General features: G+C 39.6%; 1 protein-coding gene across 1 annotated transcript in view; it reads left to right on the forward strand.

The window, feature by feature from the left end:
- Window positions 1-18,387, forward strand: part of LOC140136432 (enhancer of mRNA-decapping protein 4-like) — a 34,008-nt gene extending 15,621 nt beyond the window's left edge. Inside the window, exons 13-26 of the mRNA XM_072158157.1 lie at window positions 323-404; window positions 906-1,000; window positions 1,411-2,243; window positions 4,065-4,309; window positions 5,292-5,363; window positions 6,511-6,586; window positions 6,966-7,149; window positions 8,529-8,684; window positions 10,286-10,401; window positions 11,160-11,325; window positions 13,447-13,648; window positions 15,577-15,868; window positions 17,249-17,412; window positions 17,967-18,387. Coding sequence (XP_072014258.1) covers window positions 323-404; window positions 906-1,000; window positions 1,411-2,243; window positions 4,065-4,309; window positions 5,292-5,363; window positions 6,511-6,586; window positions 6,966-7,149; window positions 8,529-8,684; window positions 10,286-10,401; window positions 11,160-11,325; window positions 13,447-13,648; window positions 15,577-15,868; window positions 17,249-17,412; window positions 17,967-18,147 — 2,864 coding nt within the window. The 3' untranslated portion in view covers window positions 18,148-18,387. The remainder of the gene's footprint in view (window positions 1-322; window positions 405-905; window positions 1,001-1,410; window positions 2,244-4,064; window positions 4,310-5,291; window positions 5,364-6,510; window positions 6,587-6,965; window positions 7,150-8,528; window positions 8,685-10,285; window positions 10,402-11,159; window positions 11,326-13,446; window positions 13,649-15,576; window positions 15,869-17,248; window positions 17,413-17,966) is intronic.
- The last annotated feature ends 1,521 nt before the right edge of the window (window positions 18,388-19,908 follow it).

The following is a 19,908-nucleotide window of genomic DNA, read 5'->3' on the forward strand; positions in this document are numbered from 1 at the left end:
TTGTCCTGTGTTACCTTATGGAGGACAGAATTTTATTCAAATGAAGATGACTCTGTCATGAGTGACGTAGTTTCGAATACACTCTATTCTCTTCATTCCTTTCTTCTTGCCTTCATGTAATGTATTCATTTCCTTTCTTTCCTACATCTCTCTTACTTTCCCTTTCGTTTTCTTGTCTCTTCCATTCCCTTCCTGTCTGCTTTGTATTTTCCATTCAGTCCTTTCTGCCCTTCTGTTCAGTTTTCTTCAGTCCTTTCTCTTCAGTTCCATTCTTCCTTTTCCCTATGGAATTAATTTTTATATATCTCTTGTTTCCATTTAGGTGAATTGGATACATCATTAGAAGACAAACCCAAGGTAGAGGGTGTTGGTGTCAAAGTGAAAATGTTCTGTGTCAACTCAAGGTAACCGCAATCTATATTGCTAGCTGATTTATACTTTGTTCAACTCCTAATATGCAAAAATCGTTTCGTGTTTGTTACTATGTGTGTCAATAAAGTACCAACTTGCTTTCAAGTAAATCCACTAAAACACACATTAGTCACAGCCACTGTACTTAGGTACATGTCTCTTTTAAGGGCTGTTATTGCAATATCAATATGAAGGAAAGTGCCACAAATACCCACAAATACCCTAATTATAATCTGTTTGACTGTGTACACAGTTACAGGTGCAAGGAATGCCCACACTTTTTCCAGGCATGCAAAGTAGGAGAACTACTGCCTCAGTCATGTGGCTGGAATTTACTAAGAGTCATAAGCACAGTGAAATACATACAATAACATATACAATACAACACATATCCACCCTGCAGAGCACTCAATTCTGATCAAGTGCACAGCACATGTCATCTTTTCTGACTTCTAGAAAGTTAGTGATTTTGGGTTTTTTTTAATCACATCTAGGTCTGTACAAGACTTACAAGTGCGTTTCCAGCCCAGCTCATCAGTAGATCATGACATGGGAGGATCTATCAGCTCAGCATCACAGGATGATATAGGTAGGTGGATACTATTTTGCAAAAACATTTCGGCCTGAATCGTGGGTCAAATAATCAAAAAGTCACCCAATTATTCTCTTAACCATTGGTTTCTATATGGGACAGGAAACTATCGGTTGGTTTTTATGGGACAGAAATTTGTCAAAAGTCGCAGGGAAAGTCTTTAAAAGATGCCCAATTGGGCTACTAACTCATGGGTTCGGCAACCCTGGGTGGATGCTTTCTCAATATAGAGTTATTTTTTGTAAGATGTCAAAAATGTTGATGCTGTATATGATAATATCTTCATATTTAGAATGCAATTTGATGTGTCTGATGTGCTCTCATGTCCCACAAAAAATACTGTGCAAATGTTGCTATCTGATCCCTAACAAAATCCAAATTACTGTTTCTTCATGTCTTTTTATCAGCCCTACGTGATGGCTTATCGGACATGAGCTTCAACACAACTAGCCAATCAGGAGTCACCACCACAGACAGCAGCCAATCAGATATCATGGTTGGAGGCGGTGGAGGTGGAGCACAAGATGTCACTAGTTCATTTACGTCCGAATCCACACATTCCCCCAGCCAGCCGTACCTGATGACTCCAGATGCATTCACCTCAAAATCACTGCCTCCTAACTTGAACAATAAAAGTGTACGAGACAGTGCGTCCAGTTCTGGTAGCAGTATGACCCGTGTAAGTGCCATGGGGACGTCGATAGACGATCTTCTCGGTTCCTCGCACACATCATCCGATAGCACCCGCGTTATCACGCCTGATAGCTCAGTGACTTTGACCCCAAGTTCTTCTGCTACAAAGTTGACGCCACATTCACATCAGGGTACGCCTTCTGGCATCCCACTGCCACCAATGACGCCAGGGGAAGTGCCACTCCCACCGATGACCCCAGGAGAGGTTCCCCTTCCTCCTATGACACCTGGTGAAAGAAACACTCAAGAGGATGATGATGATGAGGAGGATGAGGGTCCGCCGTCACCTCCTCCTTCCCCGGTAGGATGTACCACACCAGAGCAGCTGACAAGACCAGAAAGTACAGACAAAATCAGTCAGCTTCTTGCAAAGGCCAGGCGGATGTCGGAGTCGAGTGCAGAGGTGGCACAGATAATGAAACGACAGATAGGGGAAGAAAATGAGGAGGAGAGGATCAGGAAGATGGTGGAAGAGATGGAGGATGAGGAAGGAGCGGAAGGCGAGAAAGATACGCCAAGAAAACCAGAATCGAGTGAAGATGATGAGGTGAGTTTGAATGAAAGCAAACTAAAATAAAAAGGAGAAATTGCTTATAATCTGAAACTGAATTAATAAGACTAGTTTGTTTTTGATGTGACTGTCAAACTCCCTACAAACCTTGATTGGTTTGTAACACATAAAAGGAAGGTTGATGCATCTGGCGCCTTCATCGGAGAAAAGGAATCGCAGAAATTTTTGAAAAATTGTCGTTCTTTTACAAGGCAAAAAGCAACTTTTCTAGGCATTGTTGACGTGGTGCCTTCAGAAAGAAAGTTTCCTATTACAAGACCTAACTTTTGAGATAGTTTGTATGTTCGAAAGTGCAAAATTAACCATAAGGCACACTGTTTTACCGTCACGTTCAAAAATGTCAATCATCACGACAACTCGTAAACAAATCGTTTCTGAGTTTGATTGACATGGGACATCAGACGTAAACTAGTATTTTTTTCTCTGGCTCAGATAATAGCTGTAGATGCAGAAACCATATCAGTGTGTGAGTGCAAGAACATCTTATGTGAAAATAGCTGCTCTGTGTCAAATGCATGTTGATATCCATATTTGCGTTCTTGGTGAACGATAACCTATCCTCCAAGTTGTTAGTGTAACCTTGGGACGTTTTGTGTTTTCATTGAAATGGGTTGGTTGTAATAATGCATGTGGCAGCTAATTGCTTGTCTGTTCATATGTGATGTTCTTACACCCAGATAAAGAATTGAATTATTAAGTTGATATTTACTGGACAAATTACAGTCCTGCTTCTGACCAAGTAGTAATTATACAATGTAAATCTTGCATACATTTTTGCGATGTGACCATTGCAATTGTCATGACAATCACATGATTATTTCAAGGTCATGTTATAAATGTTTGTTGGTGTGTTAGTACATGTATGTGTCATTTGTATTGTACACCTGTTTTGAAAATAATGTCATTATAATAATGCCATATAATTTGCACTTATTTTGTGTAACAAAACATTTTGAGTTAAGAGAAGTTGCAATACCAATATAACACGGCCCAAAACAAACCTAATGTAGTACAAAATTGCACTCTCGCTATATTTAGATCACACAGGTCAATTTATGGCATGTAAAACTAACATTATAAACAGAACAGGTGTGGTGTACATTGTATGGCTGCATCTCCATTCCAGTATACATGCAATCACAAACACTGTCATCATTTTAATGTATAAATGAACCACTATTTCCCCATAGAAAAAAGGTTTCTTGCCAGTGCAACATTTCATCACAAATTAAGCTTTTCCTGAAATCTGGTGACTGCACTCCATGCATGGCAACTACATGTAGATAGTGCAAGCATACATACTGTAAATACTGTATATGACATACTGTATGTCACAGTATTTTTGTGGCACAAACTTTTCTCGATTTAAACAGCCGTCAGTTATCCGGCATGTAATTTTTATGAAATTGATACATATCCTTTGAGGAAAAAGGACATATTTACGAGCAATAAAATATCGATGTGCCACTCGGTATGAAATGAATAAAATTTTCATGCATGCTTATATTTCATGCTTTACAGTGTGTTCCCTCATTGCCATACTTTGCACATGATTTTGGATTTTTCATTCATACAAAACTGGCTTATTTTTAGATTTCCCATATGCTGCCACAAGGTGCATTGAGCTTTTCAAGACATTTGTTCTCATAACTGTTGTTTTTCATTTCGATTAAATAACCGATATGCAAAATTTATTCTAAAATCATGCTCAAAAGTTTTAATAAAGAGGTGATTGTAATTCATTGAAAACATGGAATGGAGATGTTTTGTGTTTGTGTTTTGTCCACAAAAAAAAAGCCACCAGCTGAAGAGGAGAGCAATCAAGATGATCCCTCCTTATCTGGTGGAGAGTTCCAAGGATTCACAGATGATGACATCCAATTACAGGAACAGAGATTGGCAGAGATGGCTTCCAAGATGCCGGTGGACACGCCAAGTGATGACCCATCAAAGAGTAACAACAACCAGCAGCATCCTAGTGATGAGGATTCCTATTACGGGTCTCCTGAGTCGGGCAAGCTCCTGGTAGGGAGGTGGTCACTGTAGGAGATGATAGGTAAGCAGAGATGGGTTAGGGTTAAGTCATGCCAAGGGTCAAGTAGAGTGTTGTTTTCAAAAAAAAAGGATATGATTGTGCCAAGACCAAGAGGGATAGGCTTTTACGACTTGAGTTCATTACAATTAGTAAGTTTTTGACAGGATCGCTGTTGGACAAGTTTAGAACTGTCAAGTTTTCGTCAGGAGTAGTTCCGACTTCTTCAGGACAAAGTAACTTACCTAAGTATGAGACATATAGGTCGCCCCTTGCCAACTGTAGAGACCTACATATGCCATATTAAAATGTGTCTGTTCCCTACAATTCTTTGCAGCACTGTCGTAAATTTCTGGTGAGATCATAATAATCCAAATTAGTCCAGTCACTGGCCATGTTTACCTTGCTTTAGCACCACAATTTTTTTGATGGATATTGTTTCTATTTGAAAGATAATGTTACTAGTCCTCTTGCACATTTTGAAGTATGGACTTTCAAAGTTCATAGCCATACATACAGAAGTCAAAATGTTAAAACTGTTCCTCTTGTCATGAGGATCCAGAAAAGTATTGTTTTTATCTATCTATTATGTACTGTTTTGGAGTAACAAGCAGAGAGGTCGAATGTCACATTGGGACTCCATAATTGTAAAAACCTGAAAAATACTGTGTTTTACACCAAAATGGTTTTAAATTTTTGTCATGTATAACATAAAGACTAGGTTGCTATAGCCAGGATATACATTTGTATGATTACCTTGGTACATGTAATGTGGTGAAGAAGGTCAATGGAACCGTTTAGAACTTGATCTTTATGATTATACCCATGTAACGAAATATCCTACACAGTGCAAACTATTCTTTTTTCCGCTCTACTCATTAATGACATCTCTTGTCGTTTTCATTGGATTGATGCGATAAATTTACAAAGGTGAGTAAAACACTGTGTTAGCAGGTGTATTTAAATTCAATGTCTGTTTTGCCCTATCACAGTAAAACCAAAGATGCATCTGAGCCATCTGACACAGAACCTGATGAAGCCAATGTAAATCCACCGGAACCAAGGTAAATCATGCAATAACTTGAAGACTTCCTTCACTCACGGCGCATAAACGCACCAACAGGAACATCACAATCCTTCTCAATGAATTCCCTATCTTGCCGATGGCGCAATCCTATGGTGGCCATCTTGGATATGCGAGTGAGAAAAAACATAATACAATTACTTCATAAGCATTTTAAATGATTATGTCTCATTTCTCACAACACATTTTTTTAATTCACCTTTACTTCACGTCAAAGATGGCCGCTCTTGCCATGGCAACTATCTTGGAATATTCCCAAGGTATATATGACTTGCCACAACTGTGGTCTTTATTATGATTTGAGAGTTCAGTTGGTCAAGCAAATGAAAAAGTCCACATACAAAGATATTTATTTTTCTTTTGTATTCCTTTAGTTTGAAATTGACATTTTATAAAGTTGACATAATGACTTGTTGATTTGACGATCAGATACCGGCAACCACTTTTCCGATACGGCACCAGAGTCAAATTGGTTTGATCTTCAGATCGACATTCGATGCTTGTAATTAATGGACTATCAATTAAGTAATCTGAATTACTGGTAAATTTCGCATGTAATCATTATTAACAATTGTCAATTAATTAATTTGATCAATAATAAGGATTGACCAAGCATCGATGGTGGATCAAAAGATCAAACGATCAAACTAATTTGATTCGATTGCCTAAGTGACAGAAGGTATGTCACACAAAAACCTCTACGTTACTTGCGATTGCCTAGTTTAATATGTCTTTAGAGGGTCAAGCCAAACTTGAAGTACATCATTGGCAGAGTGCAACACTATCGTAAGTGCAGTAGAATACAATAGCTGCCTTTTGTAAAACACCTATTGTTTGCAGCACAATCCCATCTTCATTCCCATTATAATAAAGTGTTGCTGTTCTGTATACTTTCCTGATGGCCACTAAGCTAACCCAAGAAATCGCCTTTACATGTAGTTGGGTGTTTTTTCTAGTGTTATTGGTTAAGAGTAAGTACAGTTATTGAAATGTTGCAAATGGCAGCTATTGCATTCTACTGCACTTACGATGGTGTTGCACTCTGCCGACGAATGAGTGACAATACAGAAGTGTGACCAAAAATAATACTATTTTTAATTTGTACACTACATTGATTCAATCTACAGCCAAGAGGGTCCTTTCAGAGACAGAGGAGACCAAGCCATACAGAAAACAGATGAGGAGTCACTGTCAGCTGATGAGGTAAGTTGAGCACAGTAAATACATGGCTATAGTATTTTGCTGTAAACCTTTGATGGGAACCTACTTCTGTGATGTTAACAAGGTGCCTCCAAATATGTGTGCTCTATGTGTCGTACATGTTGTTAATTTTGCCGCCATACACATTGTTTGTTTCTCCTTGTCAGCACTGCAGAAGTACGCTTTGGTCAACGTTTTACAGCAATTTACTATGTAAGCTATTTGAGTCTGTATACTAATCGGACTCATGAATATCCTACACCAAGGATACACGTCACTTTAGTATTCATGTAGTATTTGCCACCTCACCCATAACCCTAGTCATAGCCTAAAGTCGTTGAAAGTCTAACCAAACATTTACACATGTTTTATCCATTTTCAGTTACGGAAGATGTTCCAGCAGCTTTGGGGTGTTGTGTCAGCAACCAAAGATGAGATGTTGGTTCTCAGGAGAGATTTCACAAAGATGCAGTCCTCCAATAGCATCATCCAGTCAATGAAGGCACGCATTGATAAATTGGATAAGAGTATGGGGATCAAGCTAGAGAAGTCATCAGAACAAGAACGTATCCTTGAAATTGTGTTCATGGGGAAAAATTACAAATAAGTTCATCTTGATGGAAGTTTACACATGTTTGTTAAGAAGCCTGCTCCACACCAAATGCAACATGAGATCATCATAGTAAAATTACCACAATTTACAGTTTTACAACCCTTCACAACATTTTAACATTAACCCTTCATAATATTTTTAATCTAGTCCACAATCACTGGTAATTGGTGGAGAACAATCCTTTTGATACACCCTGTATGCAAGCCTTGACATAAGCAGGTGCCAGGAGCAGATTTGCTCTTGTAAAGCCACCAATTGCTCCTAGTCCTTGTAAGATTCACATGAAAAAATGTCTTCCATAGGGGTATATATGGATTTCAAATGGAATAACACATTGAAGTATTGCATTAAAGGTCTATTGTCATGGAGAAAATGCAAGTACTAATTATTATATCCTTCATTAATATATTCTCGTTCATTAATTGGTTAAACGAGTATCATGTGACCAAAAATAGTTTTGCTATTTTGCAAAGCAGTCAAAAAGCCGACTCTCCCCAAAGTACTATTTCCCCGGGATATATTTTTTGCTATACTCCCTCTGAGCGCGTATGACCTCATAGCCGCGTCGCAGTTCCTAGTGGTCGGTGCAACTCGCCACATACGCGGGATATCGCTACCGCTTCTGGGGTATTATGTGTAGCCTTGCCTTGCTTGTAATGTGTTGTCTTACGAAGCACACAAGCAGCAGCACATAATATTGACGGCGAAATAACAGAGAACATGGTTACTCGTTTTACGGCGGTATTGTAGAGGTTACAACATTACAACGGTAAGCTTTATAGCCACTCAAGTGTGTGCGTGCTTTGTGCATGGAGGCCTACATGTATTCAATCAAAACAAAGCACGGCAAGCCTAGCCTAGCCTTGACTATGCTAGGGCTTAGCCTACATTTATGCCTAGGCCTATGTCTATGAAAAAGGCCTTTCTAATAGTTTAACCAATTAATGAACAAAGAATATATTAATGAAGGATATAAAACAAATATTTACTGCTCTAAATTCGGGATCTGGTGGAATCTATTGGTCCCCGAGGTGAACTGGAGACCGTGAGCCTACTATTTCCCTCGACCTGGCGGTCTCTGGAAATAGTAGGCTCACGGTCTCCAGTTCACCTCGGGGAACAATAGATTCCACCAGACCTGGCGGTCTCGGGAAATAGTAGGCTCACGGTCTCCAGTTCACCTCGGGGACCAATAGATTCCACCAGATCCCTCATGAGCAGTAAATATTTGTATACTATTCCATTTCTACATCTTGATTTCTTGATATAAGGCTTACCCAGGTATAGTATGAGCCGGTGTGTCAAGTTTGTTCCTTAACAACTATAAACCAGGTCAAAGGTTAACTGTCGCGTTACAAGAAAAGCAAGCATTAGACAAGCAGAAACAAGAGCGTCTGTTAGAAACCGTGTCACAGACTCTGAAACAGTCGGTGACAAGTCGATTGGACAACACAGTCAAAGCAGAAATCACCAACAAAGTAGTTCCTGGTAAGAGACTCAAATATGTAGTATTATAAAAGTGGAAATTTATACGGAGCACTAATTTTTGCGCTTTTTGCAAGAAAACCTAAAATCACGATTGTTAAATACTAGCAAAGTAAACTGAGCTTAAAAAGAAACTTACAATTGTTCACAACCTGTGAATCACAAGGTCATATCTTAAAATCCTGTCAATCAAAATGAACCAAAATTACACCCAGGATTACTTCAATACTCTACTCAAAACACATGTCAGTAACCAAGCAGTTGTCCAACTGACACAACAGCAAAAAGCACTGATACGGAACAGCTTCCTGGACCATTTTTACAGCCCAACATTTGGCACCCAGCACAAAAAATCTGTAAGTATGCATACAAGATCCTGGCATAGATGATGAAACGGTGCTGCTTTTTTCTTTTCACACACTTTCTTCAAGAAACAGGTCTTGTTCCACACTATTCCACTTACTCTTTGGGAATTATCACATGTGCAAGGATCTTGTACTCATTCACACAGATTTCTTTTGCTGGGTGCCAATTATTAGACTGTGATTGTGGTCCAGGAAGCTGTTCCATGTCAGTGCATTTTGCTGTTGTGTCAGTTAGATAACTGATTGGTTACTGACATGTGTTTAGAGTAGAGTATTGAAGAAAACATGTGTGTAATTTTGGTTCATTTTGATGGACAGGATTTTAAGATATGACCTTGTGAAAAATTATTCGTTTCTTTTTGAGCTCAGTTTAGTTGAAAATTGGCAACGCGTGAAAATTTGCACACATGGAGATTGCCAGTCTTACTTTCTCCTGGTCAATAACATACCCCCGTTGCCTCCTCTTAGATGCAGCAATGTACTCGCAATTTATACAAAAAAAAACCCAAATTCTTAGCTTTGCAATCACTAATTTTCATTATAATTGTTCATCAACTTTTATAGGAATAGTAAAAGCACATACAGGATTGTTCCAAAGTTGCACTGCTGTGAGCTGTGGGGATTTTATTTTATAAGTAGAACATGTTGATCATGTTGCTTGTATTCTTATTGTTATTAAGGATGGAATTAAAAATATGGTATAACAAGCTCTTTCTATTAAAGTCCACCATTCTAGATTTATATCTCTCTATCTACATCATACATGTGTGTCCCAAAGTTTGGAGGCTGTTTGGGCAACATATTGATGGCTCTTGAAACACGAGGTCTCCAAAGCTTGCTCTCTCTCTCTCACTCCAGTTGTTCTGATGAGCTGATGAAAGTCTGGGCCAGTCCAGGTTCATGAAATTTTGTGGGGACGACCACTGAAACAAGGCAATGTCAAGGTCATTTTGGGGTCATTCAAGGTCATCTGCGGTAAAATCGCCATAGACTGCTGCAGTGCAGGTTCATGAAATTTGGTGGGAACGGCCACCTTAGTGAGGCAAATAATGTTAAGGTCATTTTGGGGTCAAGTGAAATTGCACCGGTTAAAATGATGGGCGTCAAGGTGGAGGCATTGCAGCCGGTGCTTTGCATTGAGAACCGCGCAGGTCGAGAACCGCAAAATTCTAGTTTAGCTACATCTTTCAAGCCCGCCATTATCATTCATTCATTTTGTTTGCTTTTCTTTATCTGTAGAACTCCAAAGGGTGGTAGCACCGGTAGAAGAACAAATCAACACAACAATTGCACAGAAATTAACAGCAACAGACCAACTTATGAGAGAAAACATTTCCAAATTGGTGAAAAGTAGGGTGAGTAGTTTATAGGAAGTGAAGGGTAGTGCATATCATGATCGAGAATTTAATATTTTGGCTATAGGGTTGGGCGATCTTGACATTTTTCTGAAAAGTGATATGAAACAAGTGGTTTCTATGGCCAAATTTAACGCAAAATCCAAATCTGCTAAAAAAATTACCTCAGACGATGTCTGACGTCACTAAATTTCAAAAATTCAAAATGTCCGCCAAAATGATGTATTTTGCCTACTCATCACGCACTTTTTAGGTAGATACCACTTTCAGTATGTCTATATATGGGTTTTGGGGGTCAAGAAACCCAAATCTGACCTTTTCAACATGATTAACCCTACCTAGAATGAGTTTTGGTAATTTTCTTGTTTTTTCAAAGCAATTTTTACTTTATTTTGCTCAAATTTTGCTCATACTGCTTTATATTGGGGTAAATTATGGTAAATAAGATGGTAGCAGGTGAACGCAAATAAGATCCTTCTAGGACAAGATTCAAAGTATTATGTGACAGGGAGCAAATTGGGCTATTCCATTTAAAATCCACACTACCCCTATGGAAGATTTAGCTCAAGTCCTCCACAGAGGGAGTATGAGTACACATTATAGACTTGACAGGTCAACTATCACTCTAAATGTGGGGTTTTTTTTCGGCGTAGTGGTAAAAGCCTAACATTCCTGCCTATTACGAACTGATCAAAGTATACTTAGATATGTGAAGAGTTATTTATAATACTTACATTGTTTCTATACATTACTTTCAGGGTGTGACGGAGGCCATGGGTCAAGCAGCTGCCAGCGCCTTAAATAACACTATTCAATCCACATATAAAGATGCCTTCCAGAACACAGTGATGCCAGCATTTGAGAGGTCATGTCAGTCCATGTTTGCCCAGATCAATGCAGCCTTTGATATGGGAACCAGGGAATGTAAGTAACACAGTGATGTCAGCATTTGAGAGGTCATGTCAGTCCATGTTTGCCCAAATCAATGCAGCCTTTGATATGGGAACCAGGGAATGTAAGTAACACAGTGATGCCAGCATTTGAGAGGTCATGTCAGTCCATGTTTGCCCAGATCAATGCAGCTTTTGATATGGGAACTAGGGAATATAAGTAACGCAGTGATGCCAGCATTTGAGAGGTCATGTCAGTCCATGTTTGCCCAGATCAATGCAGCTTTTGATATGGGAACTAGGGAATATAAGTAACACAGTGATGCCAGCATTTGAGAGGTCATGTCAGTCCATGTTTGCCTAGATCAATGCAGCCTTTGATATGGGAACCAGGGAATGTAAGTAACACAGTGATGCCAGCATTTGAGAGGTCATGTCAGTCCATGTTTGCCTAGATCAATGCAGCCTTTGATATGGGAACCAGGGAATGTAAGTACTAGCTTTGGTGAATATCCCAATTCCCAGCTGTGGCGATTTGCTGGGATATTGACTTGGAAAAAAAAGTCTGAAATTAATCGGCAACTTCTGTAGATTAAATTCAGGCTTCCGTGCTCCCTTATTCATTTAGAATTGGGTAAATGAATCATGAAAATACTCCGTCCTTCGGAGTGGACGTTAAGCCGTCGGTCCCGTGTGCAGAGAGCCATACCTGCAGATGTATTTCGCAGCCAGTTTCGAAAAGTAGGGTGTTAACCCCTGACTGTTCCCAACCCGTCCCAGTGTTCAAATGGACCCCAATGGAAATAAGCTTCAATAGAGGCTTTCTTGGGTTATCCAGGGTTGTCAAAACCCGAACAAATCAAATCAAAATCAAACCACCGTTGTGGCCCGGGTTTGATTCCCTACAGTGCCTCAAGTGAGCATGGTGCTGGTCCATGTCCGTCCTCACAGATTTTTCCACATGTACTTTGGGTTTTCCCCGGCATTCTAAAATCAGATATCTTCCCATATAACCTGTCCCATCTTATCTTATAGTTCACCTCGTTGTGTTATAACCACAATTGCCCTTCATAATAATGCCTTCAAATCCATTTGGTGTAATGTTGGCCGATACCGATCTGTGAATCGGAGATCGGTGCCGATATGGACTGCATCGGCCTTGAATCTGAATCGGCAGATGAGCTATCAGCTGCCGATCTAGCTTACCGATCTCTGAACTTGACAGTAATAAAAGTACACAACAATTCTTTAAGCTTACCATTACTTTCTTATGTAACATTACTACTATTTAATGCCAATATATTTCCAAAAAACGTTGTTACCACCGCAAGAATCATGTCGTTTCATACTGTATTTTATGTATATGTATCCACCCTTTGATAGACCGAATTAAAATGTAAACAAACAATCACGTGTCTCACTGTCTTGTAACACGTGCTTTAACGAGGCATGCAAGCGCAGAGTAACATACAGGGAATTCCATTAGCTCTTAAGTCATAACTGAGCATGCGCGATCATTTATTTATAGACGGTCGCCACATTGTCAATATTAAAACTAGTGGCATAGAACTACGAAACCGTACGATGGTACATCATTTAATGGATTAATGATTAAACTTCCTACAATCGGAGGCACTGAGTGAGTAACGCTGGGACTTGGGGTGTAAAATGGTATTTTATTTGGGTTGATATTGACATGAAAAACCTCTAAAAACGGTCATCATATTACATAGTTACAGGTTTGGGGAATTAAGCTTTGACTGTTAATATTACTGGGGCCCGACTTAAATGAACTTGTACTGGTTGTAAAATAACATTTAAGGAATCTGAATCGGGATCGGATCGGCCCGATCTGCTAATTTTCAGATCGGAGATCGGCAGATCCGATCTTGGGTTGGATCGGCCAACACTAATTTGGTGGATAATGTTGTGCGCTATAGATCCTTTTATTTTTTAAAGGCTTCATGGGACTGTGTACAATCTATTTTAATGCCCCAAATGCAAATAATAATTTTGCTCACAGCTGCAGTTGCTAATGTATTTCTTCACATTCTTTTTTGTGTGATGGTCATGGAACTGGTGTTTACCTTGATAATTTGTGAATGAAATTTTAAATTAACATTGTCATCTTTCTCTCTCACTCATATCTGTACAGATGCACAACAGCTCGAAATGCACCTGAGCAAAATACGAAAGAACCAACAGGGTCTTGTTGCAGACTTCAAGACTAACTCTGAGTCGATGCAGACTAGTATAGCTAATAGTGTACAGACCCACCTGGCAGCTGAGCTATCTGAGACGTTGCAGACTACTGTACAAACTCACCTGGCAGCTGAGCTACATAAATCACAACAGACGTAAGTAGGATGTTAGAGCACTGAGAGTAGAAGGAAGGGATTCAGATCACACACAGCACGGTATACAGGCGCCGCTAGTCAGTCGCACTATGGCGCATTAACCAAAGTAGTAAGCATGGGTCCGCCACAATTTGAACTGTAAGATAATCAGTCATCACTACAATGCATAATCCAGTACATGCGCAGTGTAGACGGCTGGTGGAATAAGTCTAACCTCAGCCCTTAAAGGTCCACCCTCGTTGGTCTGGTCAACTGGCAGGTTTATGCAGGAACTAAATACCAACAATTACTAAATGTTTATCCTAGGATTTGGGCAGGTAACCTTGTCCTTACATATATCCCAATGTTCTTTTAGATGGTCAGGACCTTGGCGAGTTGGACAATTTAATTATCATGGATTATGTTATGCCATAAAATACTGAGCTTGTTTAACACTTTATGAATAAATCCAGATGTGCTGCTAACCCTTTAATGCTATTCTGGTTTCCCCTCTATTCAGAGGATGAAGTAGTCTCCAGTGATGTCATGAATTAAATAAGTAAAGCCTTGGTGTTATAACTCCAGTCACACCTTCAAAAATGTGTGATTGTTCACCACCTGTTTGCAAACATACTTCTCCAAAGCCCATTATAGATTGTCAAAAGTATCGATAGTTGGAAAATTCATAAACTTCCGATATATGTTGGTACACTCAGTGGTAGTATCGATACACAAACGATATGGCACACATGCTTAGATTATCCCAATTTCCTGTTTCCCAATTCCAAGCTGAGCCATCATGTCGTCTCAAGCCCCTCCAGAAGAACACTTTGCACGGTTGTTTTGTTATGTAGGGGCCTATTCTGTTGTATTATTAATAAACATTGAAGAAAAGTAACTTGCATCTTTAAAATGTGTCAATATATCGATACTGTATCAATATGTCGCACAATTTGCTTCTGATATATCGACTTCAAAAAACTGTATCGATAACAAGCCTACTTCCTCCTTCGTGCAAGTATGATGTTGAGACTAGGAGTAACATCACAATGGGTTGATGTATTTATTGTATGTATCTCTTTTAAAGTTTGCTCCGGTGGGATACTAATACTTTACATTTTGACTGTGCTGTTTCATTTTATGCTCATTTTGTTGGCTGCATAGGCGTAGATCCGGGGTGGGGGATAAATCCAGGGGATGGTCCATACAATCATCCCCCCGCAATGTTGATGCCTGATAATGGGTTTCTGACCAAATTAACCTCATATTTGCCAATTTTAGCCCCAAATGTGCAATTTGTTCTACTTTTAAACCATATTTCATCAGTTTAGCTTCAAAATAGTAACATTTTTCACACGCTTCTCCCACATTTGTACCGCAAGCTCATTTTGATGAATGTTTTCAGTCATCCAGTTGTAGTATATGAAGTTTGGAATTAAATCAAAATACTGGACTTACTAATTTTAGCAAAGCTACGTTGTGTGTGATACCATCACACTTCATCAGGCAACTGACCCACTGGACTGGTCATGTCAGCTCATTTTGTCACCAAAAGGTGCTGGATTGACTATACTCCATCCCCCCAATGTCAAAAAGAAATCTACGCCACTGGTTGACTGAATGTGCATAATGTTGTAGTATCTGCGGCAGCGTTCGTAATTGTGGTTGTCTGGGTGCCCGGAACAACTAAAAAAGTCACCGGACAACCAAAATACTGATTCGGTTGTCCGCCGGACAACCATAAATCTAGCCAAAAGTCACATTTGTAGGCCTACGGACAACCAAAAACTTAGACGGACAACCAGAAATTGTAATCTGGTTGTCCGTGGGACAACCATTTATTTTTCCTAAATTCGATCACTGATCTGCGGCATTCTTGGCAATAGTCTAATGAATGCCTGTGTTTTATGCTTCTTAATCTCAAAGCCTTCAACTGTTTTCAATCACAGATTCGAAGATCAGTTACTGGATCAGGTTCGCAAGATGATCAAAGAAGAACTGAACACAGCAATGAAGGAACATCATGTGCAGGATCAGTTACTGGATCAGGTTCGCATGATCACCAAAGAAGAACTGAATTCAGCACTGAAGGAACATCAAGTACAGGTGCAAGACAGCATAGCAGCAGTAGTGAGGTCTCAAGCACCTACACCTGTACCCCAGGCACCAGACATACAACAGATACAATCACAGATACAGCAGTTGTTACAGAGAAGACAGATTAATGCAGCGTTCCAAATGGTGAGAAACACTCAAAAGTGTTTTTATAGTTAAGCTTTGAATATTTTGGATTTTAGCGAGATATCGAATACCCAAATCAAAACATAACAGGATGCTTATTAAACAGGTTATTAACCCTAACACTAATAGACCATACAAAACCATACATACAGCTGAGAGCGTATGCAAGACTGCATCCTATGTGATCTGATTGCGCAATCATGCCATATTACATATAGGCACGGAAACGTTGGCCTGGCAACACTTACACACGTGGCTTGCTATAACTGTTCTGCCTGTTGGCACCAGAGGGGTCGGTGGGTCAAATCCTGGGTGGGGAAAACCAACTTTTCTCTTCATCATCTTTATTTCTTCTTTATTTCCCTTCCTCTTGGGGGAAAAAAGCAGTTTGAGAGTTGGGGTTATAAGCCAATAAAGACAAATTAAAGTTAATTTTTTATTACTTCCGTGGTCCGAGCTGTGCGGCAAGCGTAGACAAGCATACACACAGAAAAAATAAACAATCACGCTGATTGGCTGATCAACGCACTTGACAACAAGCCGGTGACACATTGGTCTTCAGCGCGGCGCGTAGTAGGCGAACTTGTCACTTCTACGCGATCGCAATTCACCACCGCGTACCCAGACCACGGAAGTAATAAAAAAATTAACTTTAAGTTGGAAGTTTTTCCAATTTCTTTCCCAGATTCCAAAAGTTGACTTCATTTACCATGGATGTATGGGAAACAAAAGTGCTATTCAATGTCTGTACAATGGGATGTTCCAGCAGAAATCCATACGCCCCCTATGGAAGACATTACCTTACTCTCCACACAGGGAGTGTAGATTTCAAATGGAGTTACCCATTCAGGTAGCCCCATTTGAAATTCACACTCCCCTAGTGGAAGATGAAGGTCATGTCTTCCATCAGGGTGTATGGATTTCAAATGGAATATGCCAAATGTATGTATTCCCAAAATCCATGCAGTTTGCACCAACACATTTTTGCAAATAGCCACAGAAAAGAATTACTGCTGATGATGTGCTTCTTGAATAAAATTAAGCCTTTTTGATATATGTGATGTGATCTAGCAAAATCAGTTGAAAATCGGAAATATTGATTTTGAGATGTAGCCAAACAAAGGAAATATTTTCTTTTGTTTCCTGTTGTTTTGGAAACGCTGTAATTGCTCATATCTTTGGAACTAGTTGTTCAATTTCAATGGGGTTTTCTGCAAAATCCAGCTTTGTAAAAGCTTTCTATCCTATAAAAAACTAAAAATTTAATATTTCTGAGTTTGCTTGATAGCATCACATATGATGATGCAGAATTCCGTTCATAGTGTGTTGGAATTTTCAGTTATTTGATCAAATCATGTCTACCATGTTTCTCTTTTGCAGGCTTTGAGTGCTTCCGACCTGCGAGCTGTGTTATTTGTGTGCAATGCTCTCAATGCAGAGGAGTTGTTTAGCATTGACCCATGTCCAATGGAACAACCAGTATTACTCTCACTGATTCAACAGTTATCTCATGATCTCAACAATAACACTACCCTTAAATGCAGGTAAGATGATAGTAATAACCTTTGCACCCTGTTTGTATCCAAGCTTTAGAGAATTCCTGGTTTGAATGAAAAAGGCAGGTCCAGGTGCTGAAAAAAATCTGTAGTTTGCCTGCTCCTTAATTAAACACTCATATGCCATGTACTTTCAGGAAGCTGAAACAGCTTATGCACATCATTTTCAAAGCAACTGAGTCCCCAAAATGGAGAATGATGGCCTAATTTCCTTCAATCATTAATATATTACACAATGATACTGATTTGTGAAGGGGAATTTGAACTAAAAAATATTGTTAAAGATGTGAAATTGTCACAGTGTGTCGGCCATTGATTGGATTCATTGAAGACTGATAGAGGGCAGTATTTACTATTATTATTATTATTTTGATCAGTGGGAGGGAGGTAGATAAATATCAGGTAATTTGAAAGGAGTATTTTTGGTTTTGAGTTGTCACCCCCACCACAAACTTGCCAGATGATCCAGGGAATTATATAATGTTAGCTGAATCAACCTATCTAAATCTTAATTTGTACATATTCTCTTCTCACTCTGACAGTTACCTTGAGGAATCACTGCTTGCTATTGACCCGAGGAATGACGTGACCAGCGAACATCTACCACGCGTTATTGGCGACATGGTACAGAGATTGACGGAGTTCATTTCAGCTAATCAGACCCACTCACAACGCAAAACACTCAGAAAGGTTCTCCTACAGGCCAAGGCACTTATCAAGTAGAGGATATTATATTTTATTTTGGTAGCTGTTCAGAAAAACTTACAAAGTTATGTCAAACCCACAGAATGAGAGAAGGAGAACCGGGACTCCTTATACCGCCACATACAATCGCGCCATCAGCTATGGGTTGAAAATTGGGGGTATTTGGGTCCTTGCCGACGGTGCGCAGAGATGAATGAAAATAATTCTGCGTCTCATCTGAAGCGTCTTGGTACTCGCATGCAGGTCACATTAAGTGCGTTTCTCAAATGCGCCCATCATCCATGTCGCGTGTGCATGACAATGAATGCCTCAAGGGCATTCCGAGGGAAACTGAATACCCCCAATTTTTGCTCCATGCCTGTATCAAGATGGCAATCGAGTCTCGGTTCTCCTTCGCTAATTCTGTGGTCAAACTTCAGAAGTACAGTTGTTACACCCTTATCAAGTTCAACCTGCAGATCTTTTGTTAATTGAGATGAACTAATTGTAGGGAGAGAAGTCTGAAAGGTGTTTTTAGAGCTCTGGGCTCTCAACCTTCGCAGTGTTTATATTATTTATGTTAATCATCCTGAAGAAAAAAACATGTGAAAATGTCTTTACAGTTCGGAACACTTAACAGAATTCTTTCAGTCACTGAATGTCTTGTAGTTTCACAGGCCTGAACCCTTCTCATGTCACCTGATTGGACTATTCCAGTTGAAATCCATACACCCTTATGGAAGACATGACCTTATCAGGGTTGTGACTAGCCTAAAACTTAGTGCCGGGTAATTTATTTACAAGAAACGCCCGTCTGGGATACGTGTTAGTGCGTTAGTAACTGTGATACAACAATGGCTACTGTGACCGATTAAGTGAATGTTACAGTGGCGGTGTATGTCACTGCAAATTGCAGTTTTATATGCATGTGGACGTGATATTTTGGTCCAGATTTTTGATATTTACTACATGTATAGTCTGTACATATTCATATAATATTTGCTCAATTTTGTGGAAGCTTATTTTGATGGAGTGCAGGTCTGCAACTGCTAGTGGCGGATACTGCCAACTGGCATAGTCACAACCCTGGCCCTTAATCTTCTGTACTGGGAGTGTAGATCACAATTGTAGCCTATTTTAACTGGAATAGCCCATTCTAGCCCTCTTGAGAGCAGAAGAAACTAACAGGCATGAGTTATTTTGAAACTGGAATTCAGTTTGGAATATCGACTTAAAGGTGGGGAGGGAAAAGGATGACTCCACCCAGGTCCAAAAATCCCTGTAAATGCCCCAAAATCACTGGAATTGGCCCAAGATCACCCTAAATTCCCCCAAATCCACAAAACCTTAGAATGCATCCAATTTTGCACCTGCCCCCTCCAAAAAAAGGTAGAAAGAGTGTTACAATCAGGCCACCCACCTTTAAGGACCTGCCTAGCATGTGTTATGTTAATGTTTTGTTTGTTTTTATGTTTTGTACAATAAAATTATGAAAAGTACTTTATGATTCATCAACAAATTGACTTGATCAAAACATTGTTTAGTGCTAAAATTAGTTAAATTTATGTCCATTATTCCTGCTAAATATAGGTCCCACCATAGTCCTTTCACACATGTACTGGGTCGTTTGCAACTAGAGAAGTGGGTTGTGTTTGGTTATTGACTGCTCAGTACCAGAAGTGGATAAGTGCAATAGCTGTCATGTGTAGGTGAGTACAATATACTGTGTGTAAGTTGCCCAATGTTCACAGGGCAGCTATTGCACTTCCCCACTTCTGGCACTGAGCAGTCGCTATGTGA

Source organism: Amphiura filiformis, chromosome 16, assembly GCF_039555335.1.
Source record: "Amphiura filiformis chromosome 16, Afil_fr2py, whole genome shotgun sequence".
Lineage (NCBI taxonomy): Eukaryota > Metazoa > Echinodermata > Ophiuroidea > Amphilepidida > Amphiuridae > Amphiura > Amphiura filiformis.